Source organism: Mus caroli, unplaced genomic scaffold, assembly GCF_978045245.1.
Source record: "Mus caroli unplaced genomic scaffold, Mus_caroli_1 scaffold_18, whole genome shotgun sequence".
Classification (NCBI taxonomy): Eukaryota; Metazoa; Chordata; class Mammalia; order Rodentia; family Muridae; genus Mus; species Mus caroli.
In genome coordinates this window covers 6,260,463-6,275,222 of record NW_028227273.1, presented here as the reverse complement: position 1 = coordinate 6,275,222, position 14,760 = coordinate 6,260,463, and the positions used below count along the sequence as shown (strand labels likewise).

The 14,760-nt window shown below is 42.8% G+C and overlaps 1 protein-coding gene across 4 annotated transcripts in view; it reads left to right on the top strand.

Annotated features, from left to right (window-relative positions):
* Foxn2 (forkhead box N2) overlaps positions 1-4,654 on the top strand; it is a 42,832-nt gene extending 38,178 nt beyond the window's left edge. For all 4 annotated transcript variants that reach the window (XM_021186453.3, XM_029471336.2, XM_029471334.2 and 1 more), the window contains exon 6: positions 548-4,654. In XM_021186453.3, the coding sequence (XP_021042112.1) occupies positions 548-1,071 (524 nt within the window). In that variant the 3' untranslated portion in view covers positions 1,072-4,654. The remainder of the gene's footprint in view (positions 1-547) is intronic.
* The last annotated feature ends 10,106 nt before the right edge of the window (positions 4,655-14,760 follow it).

The window sequence follows — 14,760 nt, the reverse complement described above, 5'->3', positions numbered from 1 at the left end:
GAAAGTGAGTCTTAAAAGAAGAAATATGGAGGAATGTAAAATAACTTTTAAGATACTATCTTTCAAATGTAAATGATTGCTATTGTAATACAAAAATAGCTTGTTTCCACACACTGCAGGGCTGTTTCAGCCATCCCTCCCAGGGTTAATCTGACCCAAGCTGAATTTGAGGCAGACTTCCCTCCCTTTGTACTCAGAACTTGTGTTTGTGATCCCTCCTAGGAACTCTGTGTGTAAAGGGTATCCGACAAACTTGATTGCTCCAGGGTTATTTGTCGCAGTGCAAACTTAGAAACAATGTAAACACCACAAGGACATTGTTAAGCAGTGGTGTGGGCATACTGAGCCATTCTTTGCAAATAGTTTAAAGTTTTCTTTCAAATGGTTTTTAAATGTTTCAGACTAATGAGTGTAGATAAAATAGTATATTGGGGGAATCCTATAATACTACTAATGAGCTCTTATTGCTCAAAAGTGAGAGTTTTCAGGGATCTGATCTTACAAGCAAATACCTCTGACTTGTTGATACAAGTTTTATTTCTCACAGGTGAGAAGCCACTGCCTCTTAAAACATCACTGCAGAAGAAGAGGAGTTACGGCAGCGCGTTCAGTGCCCCCAGTGCTGTGCGACTGCAGGAGAGCCAGTCTCCAACCGCCAGCGTCGACCCAAAAGCAGACCACAACTACAGCGCCAACAGCGTGGCGGCCCAGCGTTGCGCATCCAGGGCCAGCATGTCTTCTCTGTCCTCTGTGGATGAGGTGTATGAGTTCATCCCAAAGAGTAGCCACGGCGGGAGCGATGGTAGCGAAGGCTTCCACAGTGAAGAGGAGACAGATGCTGAGTATGAGGAGGACCCTCTGGGAGACAGTGGCTACGCGCCGCAGCCTCATGGAGACAGTACTCCGAAAGGGCAGCCAGGCCAAAAGATCCCAAAACCATCCTGTCAAGAGATCGATGAGGAGCTCAAAGAAGCAGCCGGGTCGCTGCTCCACCTCGCTGGAATCCGCACTTGCCTTGGCTCCCTCATAAGTACTGCGAAGGCACAGAGTCAGAAGCACCGGGAAAAGTAGAAATGCACAGAGTGTGAAGTTATCCTAAAGTGTGGCACTGCTCTTCTACTTAACTTTTTACAAGGATATCAGAGCCATAGCGGATGGACCTCTTCAGCTGAGGGTGGGGGAGGGATGCCACTTGTTTCTTTCTAAATCTTTTTGGTTGCTTTTCTTTTTTGTTTAATTAATCAGTTGCTCTTAGGATCATGCCTAATTGTAAATCTGACATAAAGGACCCCACAATTTAATTTCTGTGAATAAGTGTCTCCCAAATTTGGAAAATTTTGTATAGGAAAATTCTCAGGCTCTGTGTTAAACTTACAGGAAAAAAAGTCCCTTTTTCTAATCGGTAAAAAATTGGTAACTCGGACTTTTCCTTTTTCTTCCCATTCTGCTATTAACTAGTTACTGGCATCTTTCTCACGTGCTTCTCTCCTGACACTGCAGAAGGGTGGAAGGGGGATCTTTTGTCTTTGTTTTCAGGTTACTCTTTGTTACAGCATGAGCATAGCCTTATGAATTGGAAAGATCCTAGATGCCTAGAAGGTTCTCTGGTTTGTAGAGAATATAACTGCTCTAAGGATTAGGAAAGGCCATTTGGGGATGTGGCTCATCTTAAGACTAAGTCCTCCTGCAATAGTTATCTCTGAAATGTTTTTACCTCACAGTTAATGCATAGCTTCACTGGGGCCTTTACCTTTTCCCAGAATACTCTGCAAGTGTTTAAGTTTTAGCTGCTAGCTGTCTTTGTTAAGTAAGAATTGTCTGATGAGAGGATACAGCCAGAGTGTGTCATGGAATGACAGTCATCGTGACACACTTGTACCGAAAGAGATCCTTGCATTTGTTTTCTCAGCGTACTGTAATGAAGATGTGTTATGACATCATAAGTAAAGGGAAGTCATTGAGGGCAAGGCTTTCCAAACTTTGTATAATTGAAATTAAATGTGTAAGGAATTAGATTTAAAACATTATTAAATGTTCCCATTAAGGAAAATACAGAGATAAATATCTTCAGGGATTTCAAAATACATGTAAAAATTGGATCTTACACAAAACTCTTTGAGAAGGCAATGTAATACCTGTATGTGCCATTAATCCACGCTAAAAGATTTTTATATTACTATTTCAAAAGTGCATTGGCTAAGATATTTTAAGTATTTGAGTGGAACTGCTTATGTAAGTCAGTTTTCATATCACTTACAGTTTGATTATAGTATTTAGAGCAGGGATACTAATACTATAACTCACATATATATTTTTTTACAGTGGTGAGAGAAACTTTGGGAAAGTTTAGTCTTATCTCATGATACGTCCTGTATTCTAGACAGCAACCTTTGAATTTTTCTCATTTATATGGATATATACACTTGCTGTATGCAACATACATAGGCTCAGGTTAGTTTCCTGCTTTCAAATGTTTTTATGACTATGGACTTTTTTAAAGAGACAAATGTTTTTATTTTTACTTCTATTTTTTTTTTCTGGGCAATACTGTCAAATGAGAAGAAAAACAGAAGCCTGTTTCTTAATTAACAACACTTAAGCTATAACAGTATTGATACACTCCCGTTTCCATGTTAGTTGTAATTAAATCTGGATAGCCAAATTAATGGAATTGGTGCTACTAAAATATAGACATTTTTCTTTTATTGATAATGCAGGATGAGGAATTTGGAATTTTTCTAATTCATAAATGTCATCTCTCCAGAAAACAATTATATGAAGTTAGTTTTTACTGCAGTGAATAAAACACCAAGCAGAAGTGTGAAGTGTGGTCTTATTGTGGTACAAGTCTTGAAGAGATGGTAGACTTGAGTGGATAGCAGGGAAATGTGAAGCAGGTCACCACGCCCTTCTGGGTGGACCGGTCACAGGGTCACCACATTCCGTGCTCCACCAGCAGTATGTCTCCCAAGTCCCTGTGCAGCGGGCACGTTGTTCTGCAAGTGGAAGAAAATGGTCTGAAGTAGGAGGAAGGAGTTGTTCTCAGCTCCAAGAGAAAGACCTCTCCAGAATTCGTGTTTAGGCAGTAACTTGAATTCCTTTCCCTCCTCCTTCAAATGGCCTCTTAAAGCAACAGCCATTAGCAAGGATGATACGTGGCCGTGCACTCAAGACTAATAAGCAGCGTTCCCGAACACCGCACACTTGGCTCTCTTACAGGATTCGATTTCTCACTTTTCATTTGCTGCTGCGTCTAAGCATCCACCTTCAAAGGGAGAGCCTTTGTGATCTGGTCCCTTGTGCTGTTCTTGGAGACAGATTATGTTCCTGTTTGGTGTGCTCAGATTGGAGCCTGGCTTGGAACCATCCAGGCGACGAATTGTATGGGCTAGAAATTCCCAATAGATAACAAGCTTTGTGTATGAAGTAAACACGGCTTAGAAATCCAGGGACAGCCCAGGTCTCAGTGATTTAAAGCTGGTGTTGGCTAAGGTATACTCTGTCTTACACCGAAACAAGAATTTGGTTGGAACGAATTCCATTTCTAATGGATGCCTAAAAGAGGTTGGGTCTTACTGTTAACTGTTAACTTCATTTTCCACTTTGCCAAGAGAATCAGTGTTTCTTGAGTATGACTTTGAAATTTGTGCAATATATTACTAAAATAGTTGGGTTTTTTTTTTTTTTTTTGGTTTTTTTGTTTTTTGCTTTCAAATTTAGAATGAAACATTGCCTAGATCAGTAGAAAAGCAAGGGGTGTGCCACCCCCTTTCCTTGGAGCCTTTTCTGTTCTCATAGCCAGCTCTACTTCTCTTGACTGGGATTCCTCTGTATATTGTAAAGTTTAGCATATGTTCTCTGCTTTCTGAGGCATTATGTAAAGGGTTCATACTAGATGGTCAGTTAAATACATGTTTAGCATTAGCGTAGTTCAAAGCTGGAGCAGGCGTTGAGGGAATGCTTGTGTCTTGTAGACTGGAGGCCTTTTCAGTAGCTTAGGCTGTTGTCCCAGATGAACAGCAGCTTAATGCCTTTTGAAAACTATATAAAGCGACTTTAGAGGCTTTCAGGTTTACATATATGTCGTAGGTATTTTTTTTTTAATTTTGAAATGTTTGAGTTTTGATTAAAGTTTACTCCAGTGTGTTAATGATGTAATCAAATATTTATTGAAAGGCAAAATAGAATATTTTAATGTTATCCCTGCCATTTTTCAAGAATATTCTTTGCATCTAACTGCCAGTGCCATTGTCAAACTTGTTTTCAAAATTGTTGTACTTTTTTATTAAACAGAGTGCTTAATTTTAAAGTATTATGTTGCCATCATATAGTGTATAAAATGTAAAATTGCCAATTCATTGTACCTTTTATTTATTTTTAAACTAAAGTATAAGAATACCTTTTGATTAAAGAAATTTGTTATTGTTTTTTTTTTCTGATGTAGCATAAAAACTTCTGAGTTTAACTGCCAATAGATGACCAGCCACAAGTGAACCACTTCTCAGTTGCCAGCCTTGCTTATAGCAGAAGCAACTTACAAACATTTAGTTTTTGTATCTAATCTCTGACTATTAAAATGTTTATAAAGTTTATTTTTACCAAAGAGATGCAATTCATTATGATAAAGTTGCAGAATAAATGTCGTTTTATAACACTTTGTGCTTTCTGTTATTTGTGAGTTTTTAAGTGTTAAATATTAACTTTATTAATATTTATATATTTTATGTTATATATTTTGATCTTTAAGTAGTTTGTGTGTGTGCACGCACTCACATGCCTGTGAGTGTAAAACTTAGGACAACTTTGGGGAGTTGGTTTTCTCGTTTCACTGTGGCTTTAGGGGATGGAACTCAGTTGGTAGCAAGTGCTTTTACCAGATGAGCAGATGGCGAACCCCCCTTAGCTTATTTATTTGTTTTTTGTATCAGGGTCCCACTATGTAGCCCTAGCGACTGACTCAAAATCTTCCTGCAGCAGCCATGTTAAAAGCTTGGCTTACGGGCTATCGCTGTTCCTCTAGGCTGAAGTTTTGTTACTGTGTGTGTGTGTGTGTGTGTATGTGTACACGTGGGTGAGAGTGAGATTGTTGGCATTTGTATGAGGATGTAGGAGAGCCAGAGATCTTGAATAATTCCAAATGGTTACTTTGAAAAGCAATATGAACATGACTCAAGAAAATGAAAATAAGGTTATTATGTGATCAAGTTCGAGCCCTGTGGCACATACTCAAAAGAGTATGGAAGGATGGAAGGCACCCTTCACTAGCCTGATCAACGCCGTTTGGCCAGTCTGATTCTTCTATTACTGCCCGTTTTCCTTTTTGAAAGAGCTGAGTTGCTCTTCAGCTTCATGGCAAGCCTAACAAGATGGATGGAAGGAATCACAACGATGCTTTTCCACAGAGCAAGACTTACTATCTCATGGGAACCAGATTGTTCTCAGTGATGACAGTAACTCTGACAGATCCCCTTGCAGAAGTAGACCAAGATGAGTTCACCTGCTCCAGCTCCCTTCACTTCTCGTTCTGTAGGATCTCAATGTCAGCAGCTTGAAGACAGACTTGGGAGGGTGTCACTAAACCCATTTCCCTGTTTTTCCTTTAATGTCTGATGTCCTGGGACAAGTGGGTAAGAGTCATCTGTTGAGACTTGCAAAACCAGGGCTTCTGCCCTGAAACCCTGGCAACATTGACAGTGACACTACTCAACAGAACCACGTCTAGCTGACAGCACGTCGTCCATCAGAAGATGGGTAAAGGGAAAAGGGGAGACGTGCAGCAGAACATTCGTCCTTAAAAGGTAGGACACGGGACAATGTGAAGTCGTGCCACATTGAAACAGAAACCAGAAAGGCAGTTGTCTAGGGCCAGAGTCTGTCTGAGGGTCATAGGAGGGTGAAAGGACAAAATGTACAGAAAGAAGAAAGCTGTCTGGGATTCTGCTCTGTTCCCTATTTTTAGTATTTTTTTAAAAAGAATGTTGTATGTATGGGTGTTTTGCATGCATGTACATCTATGCACCACATGCATGCATTGCCCAAGGAAGCCAGAAGAGGGCTTCAAACCACTGGAGTTACAGACAGATGTGGGTTGCCATGTGGCCATGAAGAACAGAACTCGCATCCTGTGGAAGTTCACACTCAACTGCTGAGCCATCTCTCCAGCCCTTCTAAGCTCTTTTTTTAAAGATCGATTTTATGTTATGTGTATGAGTGTTTGTATGAATGTACACTGTGGGCCTCCTCACACTGGTGGATGGTCTACCAATTCAGTCCTCAAAGGCAAAGGGAGCAGAAACAGTGAGGTAGGTGTAGGGAAAGGTTTGGAAACCCTGTGAGTGAGTCCGTATGGGAAATGACCATACTTGGGATCCCTTGTCAGAATGACCACACTGGGACTGCTTGTCAGTAGGCAGATCAACTTTACTTAGGGTGATTGAAGGCTCATAAGGTTTTGGGGGACTGAGGGTAGGGACATCCAGGATGGACAAAGGTCACTCATTGGCTGGGGGCTTAGGGTACCTGGAATGCCTCTTCAGCATGGGGAAGCAATTGAGGGGATCTCAGGTGCTAGATGAACAGGTTTTGTCAGGAGAAAGGAAATTGATCTTATAAAGTAAGTAATGGAGGCTACGTGACATTCCTCAGGTAGAGGCTAGTGTAGGGGCTTAGAATTCCCTGGACAAGGTCAGAGAAGGAGAAGCCCTGCTGACCAGAAGGGAGTCTCCCATATTTCGCCAAGCTCAAAGGCTATCCAGTCATAGTGGACTTAAGCGTATATTATCAGTTTTCCCACAGTATACCACAAGCATGCCTGGTGTGTGGGGATCCAAAGAGGGTCAGATGCCTTGGAATGGGAGGTAAGGATGGTTGTGAGCCCCTTCCTCTGGCCCTGGGACCTGAAGCCTTGTCTTCTGGGAGAGAGCAGGTGTTCTTAACCTCTGTGCCATCTTTCCAGTCCCTGTCTTCATTTTTTTTTTTAAGACTTGTTATTTATGTATGTATATTCTTCTCTACACATGTGCATATGGGTGCTCACTGCAGGGCAGAAGAGGGCTTTGGATCCCTTGGAATGAGCTACCAGGTGTTTTGTGAGCTAGGAGCTGGGAAGTAAAACAGGGACCTCAGACAGCAGTAAGTGGTGTTAACTGCCAAGACCTCTCTCCATCTCCCAATCTGAGTTATTTTTTGAGGGTTAGGGAGGGTTGTTTGGGTCGTTTTATTGTTTGTTCGGTTTTTGGTTTGGTTTGGGTTGGTTTTTCAAGACATAATGTTTCTGTGTAGTCCTAGCTGTCTTGGAACCCACTCTGTAGACCAGGCTGGCCTCTAACTCACAGAGATCCTCCTGCCTCTGCCTTCAGAGCACTGAGATAAAAGGAATGCAGCACAGCCACCTCCGATCTGATTTTTAAAGGAAATTTTATGAATTTTTTTCCTGAAAATGCTTGATAATTCTAAGTATATTCCTGTGACCTGGCTTCTGTGTAAATGCTCTTTCCCTGGTTTTAGATGAATGTCCTCAGGACTAGCTTTAATTCTCATTAAGAACAAGCTGGTTATTCAAGCAAGAAATAGTGATATTCAGCTACTTACAGCCAGCTTTGGGTAGAGCGGGGTGTCATCCTCTCGGGTTTCAACTGACAGCATGCACTTCATTATTCGCGGATGTTATAATCGGGACTGTAGAGAATATATATCCCCCCACCCACACCCCATGTCTCTGTCTCTCTAGTTGCTTACAAAACGGAATTTGTTCTCTTCGGTTTCCCTTTGTTACAGCTCAACTAAGCTTCCTATGGAGTTGTCACTTCTGAAATAGAGCATTAATTGGAAGCAATTATCCAATTATACCAGCAGTGACAATGCTGTATACTAAATATTTACCAAGAAGAGAGAGTGTTTAACGGAGGATTTAATTCAGCAGCCAAGCACAATGAGGCTGCAAGAAACCCTGCAATCGCACAGTGTCTTCAGTAGCTGAAATACGCAGCGTGTTTGGTGTACATGGTGTAAGTTGCAGAATAAAATAAGGAGTGTAAGGCTCAGTTCTCAGAGCAGCACCAACATTCCAGATGTCCTATGCAGAAGTAATCAAAGAGCTGTGTTTCTTATCTAAACAGTGTGAGATGTGTCCAACTGCTTGGTTTTAAAAGTAGGTAGGCTTTTCACTTTAATCACTATTTTTCCCTGGCGTTCCTCCTTAGACGCCTCCTGTGTGTGCCCTGAGCTGTATTCTGAAGCCAGCCTTGAGATGGATGCTTCGGAAGCACTTTAGGCACTTCTCACACTAGCACCGAGGAGAGCTGCCTCTCACAGGGCTGCGATAATGAGCCTGCAGGCAGTCATTTGCTGCCTGTGATCTGTAGCTCCCAAGTGCTGGCCAAGGCCTTGGCAGGGACCGTGTTGGCTGGGCTACTAGCATTGATTAAATGGGTGTAAAGAGAATCCACATGATCTTAAGGAATATTTTTATGGGCAAAAATCCATCAGCAACACCTGCAACACTTAACACTCCAAGAAATGTCCGTTTGAGAGGAGACTGCCCATCGAGTGTGTTAGCTCAGTGTGAAAGACGTTAAAACAAAGGAATCCAGAGCATGCTGCCACCAGCTCGTGGGTCATCTGATTGGTGTTGTCTTGACAAAGCAATGCATTTCTTCTCCTGCTATGATGTCACCTTTGTCCAATCATAACCTCCTTTATGAGAGGAGAGGATAACTCTGGAGACAAGGTGAATGACAGCAGGGAGCCGCGCAGCAGTCACTAGGCAACAAGAACCAGCCTTCAGTGGATGAGAATTCTAAAGCGTTTAACCCTTATGCTGGCTGATGCCGGACTGGTGGGAACCTCAGCACAAAAGCCAGATAGGAAATGCTACTGTCTGTCCGTCTCCAAGAAACACGAGGCGGGGGGGTGGGAGGGAGGGATTCCCTCCTCGGTCTGAGACGGTTAGGACCTCCTGGGTGTTTTCTCATAGCTCTTTGGTTGTTCTGCCTAAGCAGGCTGCACGTATCACAAAAGGGAGTGTCTCTGAGGTCAGCCCGCACTCCCTCAGTGTAGGCTACGGTTATGGCAGTGTGGAGACAGACGGATGTCCGTCCAATGCACTGCTTCATGAGGTACGCTGAGCAGTTTGTCCACCTGGGACAGGTGCTCTTCTTCCTCATTTGTACAAAATTGCTGCCTGGACATGTGGGGTGAAGCCCACAAGAAAGCGCGCTCTCTCTCTCTCCCTTTCTCTCTCTCTAAACAAAAGTTCTACAAAATTGCCCCTCCTCCTTCCTCTACTGCTGAATTTAGCACATGGCTAGACAGGTCCAGAGTGTCAAACTGGGGTTCTAGAATCACCTTATTTAGATGGTTTTGGTAAGGGTTTGAACTTCCGGTGGTGAGGCTTCCCTCCAAACTGGGCTCTTACATTGTTTTTGTTGTTCATCTGAGGGCCCTTGTCATTTAACTTTATTTTCTTCCCATTCGCATTTACATAGTATGGTGATGATTTCTTTAAGAGAACTCCTCTGTGTTTTGTTCTGTTTTTGTTTTTCAGATCATAAACTGACCAGTGAGTGCTGCTGTGAGATAGAACCCTAGAGAACAGGGCTCATCCTGTTTTCTGTAACAACCTATATCTACCTACTAACCTACCTGGCACAAGCATAGACCTGTGTGCATGAATAAGACAATCAGCTGATTAATTTAATTCATGGTGTTCTGTCCAGAGATATCTAATAGAAGACAGATAAGTAGCATCTTAAAATTGTCAGAAGCCTAGCAAAAAGTAGTGGCCCAAGCCTACAATTATAGCACTTGAAAAGAGGAGGCAGGAACATTGCCATGAGTCTGGGACCAACCTGGGCTGCATAATGTAAGGGACCATCTCAAAAGAACATCATGAAGAACTGTGTCAGAGACCTCACAGGTAGTCTACGACACTACCTGTTCTGCAGCTAGGAAACTCAGACCTGAGTAAGTCCCCAGTTCATTAAAAGGTGTAGGCAAGTTTCTCTGTAAGCAGCCAGTGCAGAGATTGATGTAGGTGACAGTCATGTGGAGTTCAGCGATTGTTTTCTTTAACTTTGCCCACCGTTTCATCTAGGGCCATTAAATTTGTCTTAATGTAGTTGAACACTGAAACAGAAATAACACAGACTCTATGATTGGCTCAAATGAGCCACATAGATTCTGGAAAATAAAAACCTCAAAAAGATTTACATAGGTTGGGAGGTAGGTAGGTTGGTAGGAAGGTAGGCAGGTTGGGAGGTTGATAAGTAGGTAGGTAGGCAGGTTGGGAGGTAGGCATGTTGGTAGGTAGGTTAGGAGGTAGGCAGGTTGGTAGGTAGGTAGGTTGATAGGTAGGTAAGTTGGTAGGTAGGTAGGTAGGTTGATAGGTAGGTAGGTAGGTTGATAGGTTGGTAGGTAGGCAGGTTGGTAGGTTGGTAGGTAAGCAGGTTGGTAGGTAGGTTGGTAGGCTGGCAAATGGATGGGAAGGTAAAGAACTAAATGAATGACTACCTAGGTAGGTAACCACAGCTACACGAGTTTCCTTGTGTTCGTTAATGCCTGCTTTCATCAAGCCAATGGAACAGGCTTTTCTCTTCCCCTTTTGGGCTCTTTCCTAGGGATAGGGGAAGTAAAAAGAAAGACGTCATTTGATTTTCTGTTTCTGAGCCACAGCCCTCAGAGTTCTCTATGGATTTCCATCTTCCCCAGAGACTTTTGTTTAATATAATTGAAATATATTCATTTCTTATAACAAAACCTTGGGAAATCCAGGGGATTATTAATATTCACAACAAAAATAGTGGGTCACAAACTTGGCTTATTTGTGGCTATTTTAAAAATGGTGTTATCTTAATAACTGAAAGAACATTATTCTCCTTTATTTGGAATTTTCTGAACTAAAAGTGTGTTTAGAGATTGGAAAGGCCTGTTTGCCTGCTAACTTTACCAGTAATGAGGTACCAATCAGTGGTCTATGCACTGAACTGATGAAAATTCTTACTCAGATGTAAATCCACATCTTTTCTATTGAGGGAATTCCTCAGTCTTTCTTAGAGGCTGTCAAAAGGCTGGGCCGGTGACTCGGATACATATTGAGTGTGTGCCAAGCAAGGTGGCTATATTCTTAGTTCCTGGAACTTGCAAATTACCATTAATGGCAAAGGAAGTGAAGGTACTGTATAGAAATGAGCTTTCTAGTTGTATTGTAGATTATCTGTGTGGTCACCATGTCCCTAAGTGTGGGCAAGGGTCAGGAACGAGAACATTGAAGTAACCATATAAAAGACTCGATCTATCAGTGCTGGCTTAAAGATACAAGGGTCAAGAGCTAAGGAATACGGCAGCCTCTAGAAGCTATGAGGGACAGGAAATGGATTCTCCCCTATAGCTTCCAGAAGAAACACACAGTCTTGCCAGCACCTTGGTTTAAGTCCAACTAAGCCTTTTCGAGACTTCTGACTATAACTGAAGGGTTATATCTCCCTTACAAACTATGTAGAGAAGACTGTGAGATTTACAAACAGGTTCTGCAGGGCTAAAGAGCTAGAGAACTCAGAGAGCATGAGCCTCTACTTCCTCCTGAGGGACAGGTGGGGAGAGCACACCTCCACCCCAGTTAGATCATTCAGGGGGGACTTCCAAGATGGCTCTCAGAGACCTAGAATTTAGGGAGTGAAGTTTGCTTTTTACAAAAGACACCTACTAGTGAAGATTGGATAGTACAGTATCATGCCACAGGGATGAAGAAGAAGAAAGAGGAGGAGAAGAATGGGGGCAGATAAAAATATGTGTTTTCCTAGGGCCAGGTGAACTCAGGGAGGCAGCCAGCCTGGGTTGTAGTAGACAGACTACACAAGAAGATTTCTGAGTGGGTAGGCAGAAGGGAATAGAAGGGAGGGGAGGAGAGGTGGAGAGGTGAAAGGGGGAAGGGGAAGGGACTGTTGGAAACCCTGGGCTCATGGCTAACTGAGAGCTTCCAACCAAAGAGACAGTATCTGTGATGGTTAGTCCTGGTGAGATTTAGAATCACCAGAGAAATAAATCTACCGTCAAACCCTCAGTCCAAACAAACCCCTGCTTAAGTCCTTCTGTCGGGTCTTTTGTCACAGCGATCAACAACTTAAACTAAAGTAAGTACTACACATCTATACCAAGGGTTCTAAGGAACAACTCATCAAATCCCCAGAGAGTCCCTCAGGGCCCACTGGTTTCCACGGGAGCCAGTTGTGTCTCAGGACTGTGCCTGCACGGTCGACTGTCCATCTCCAGGCCCCTACCTCCCATCCCCTGTTCTAAGGCACAGAATCTTGAGAAGCCTAGAGACTGATGTAAGAACGGGTGGAGCCGAGCAAGGAGAGGCCCTGAATCTTCAAGCTTACACACTGACCACAAGGAGAAGTTACGTTTGCTCCACTGTGGAACTGCCTGGCTCCCAGCAGGCAGCTGGTAGACCACAGAGGTACTGTGTAGTGCATTCTATGGAATCTGCTAGTTACTCATTGTTTAGAACACACTGGAAACAGCCACATCTAGGTTTAAACACAGGGGTCCTTTTCTTATCTAAGTGAAGCCATTTAGTCTGGGTAAAGCTCCCAGCATGATGTTAGCCGTTTGCTTTGAATGTCTGCTATTGCTGTTGTTCCTGTAGGTTTGTAATCCGCTTGCTTTAGTTCACTGGGTGAATTGTCTTTACCCTTCTTTTTTTCTTTTGTATTTTTTAATTGTTTCTGTTCTGTTTTGTTGTGGTGGTTGGAGTCCACGTCTCATGGATAGCCCTGGCTAGCCTGGGACTCCTCTTGCCTCTGCCTCTGCCTCTGCCTCCTCAGTTTGGGGATCATGGATGTGTTCCAATGTACCTGGTTTATTTTCACGTCAATAAATAAAACCACGGCATGTGTGTGGAATGAGGTCTCATGGTTTTATTTGCTTGTATATCCTTTTGTTTACTTCCTGGCCCCCAGCAGGCAGCTGGTAGAGTACAGAAGTAATGGGTGGTGCATTCTATGCAATGTGCTATCATTATTCATTGTTTAGTACACACTGGGACCAATCACATCTAGGTGACTCCCGATCCTTCTATTATCATAAACCAGTTCTAACAAACATTTTTAGTTTTACATATTTCATTTTTGGGGTTTTTGTTTGTTTGTTTGAGGCAGGTTTTCTCTGTTGTAGCTCTAGCTGTCCTAGAAATCACTCTGTAGGCGAGGCTGGCCTCCAGTGCTGAGATCTGCCTACCTCTGCCTCCCAAGCGCTGGAATTAAAGGCATGTGCCACCATACCCAGCTTACTCTATGTCTTTATCTTCTCAGTGTAAATTCAAAGAAGAGAATTGTTTTATGAAAGCTCCAGTGGCTTATATAAGTAATGATAGCTCAGGAGGCTGAAGCAGCAAGTGTCAGGTTAGCATAGCAAGACTCTGTCTCAAAACAAATAAGAAAACGAACAAAAAACCAAACACCTTCCATTGAAAATTAATGCCAGGCTGGCGAGATGGCTCAAAGGATAAGAGCACTGACTGCTCTTTCAAAGGTCCTGAGTTCAAATCCCAGCAACCATATGGTGGCTCACAACTACCCGTAATGAGATCTGATGCCTTCTTCTGGTGCATCTGAAGTCAACTACAGTGTACCTATGTATAATAATAAATAAATCTTTAAAAAAAAAAAAAAGAAAAGAAAATGCCAAACTGGTGCTCAGGAGAGATTTAAATTTTTTCCAAACATAGAGGATGTGTTTGTTATCTTTTCGTATTTCCAAATATGTCTAAGCACTAAGAATTTGCTACAGTTTCCATCCAAGTAGGATTTCTGAAAGGTTAAAAGTAAAGATACATGTCACATTTCAGTAACTTTTCCCAGGGCACCGATGAAATGAAATATGGCGCACCAGGCTCCAAGATGCAGGGTAGCTGACTCCTCAGCATAGGAGAGTCAGTTCTGCAGGGAACAATGTCTTCTTGGTATCCTTCTTGGTATCCCAGGGAAGACTCCCGGGGCAGAAGGTGGCTGTGTGCAGAGCATCGGCTACATGCAGTAGTGCTGTGCTGGCTGTCAGGGACACGACCCTCCACACCCAGGGCAGGAGTTAGTGCAATGACCCGCCTCTCCCCACATTCCTGGATTCACCTCACAGGATGGGTAACACAGCAGGTAAGACACAGACACATCTGTGAGGCTGAGCAGCGCTCCCTAGGTGTAGACACTATCCCTATTCGCTTCTTTGAATGACTAGTTTCAGTGTACGACACTGTACCACTGCCATCTCGCTTCTTCTCATTTGAAATGGGCGTGTTTCTTTTCACAGGGTTTGAAGGGTTGGGGTTTTGGGTTGAGCAAATCTGTCTTCAGTGTGGTTTGCCATCTCCAGATTTGCTTAGAATCAGGATCTAGACAGAGCAGATAACTTTGATGAGCAGCCATAATAATAATAATAATAAATAATAATAATAATAAACCAAAAAAAAAAAAAACCAAAAACAAAACCCGGAAGCTCATACACCCCACCAGGGTCAAGTCATCTAAAACATGCCTACCTCTGTCTTTTTTTAAAAAATTATGTTATTTTAGGCATGTGAATGTTTCATGTTTCTGTATAAATATCTACCATGGGTGTGTGCCTGGTACCTCCAGAAAAAAGAGGGCCTTGGATCCCTGGAACTGGAGCTACAGATAGTTGTGAGCTGCCATGCTCCCACGTTACTGGAGCAGCCAGAGCGCTTCATGGCTGGGCTACCTCTCCAGCCCCTGGCAGTATTTTCAG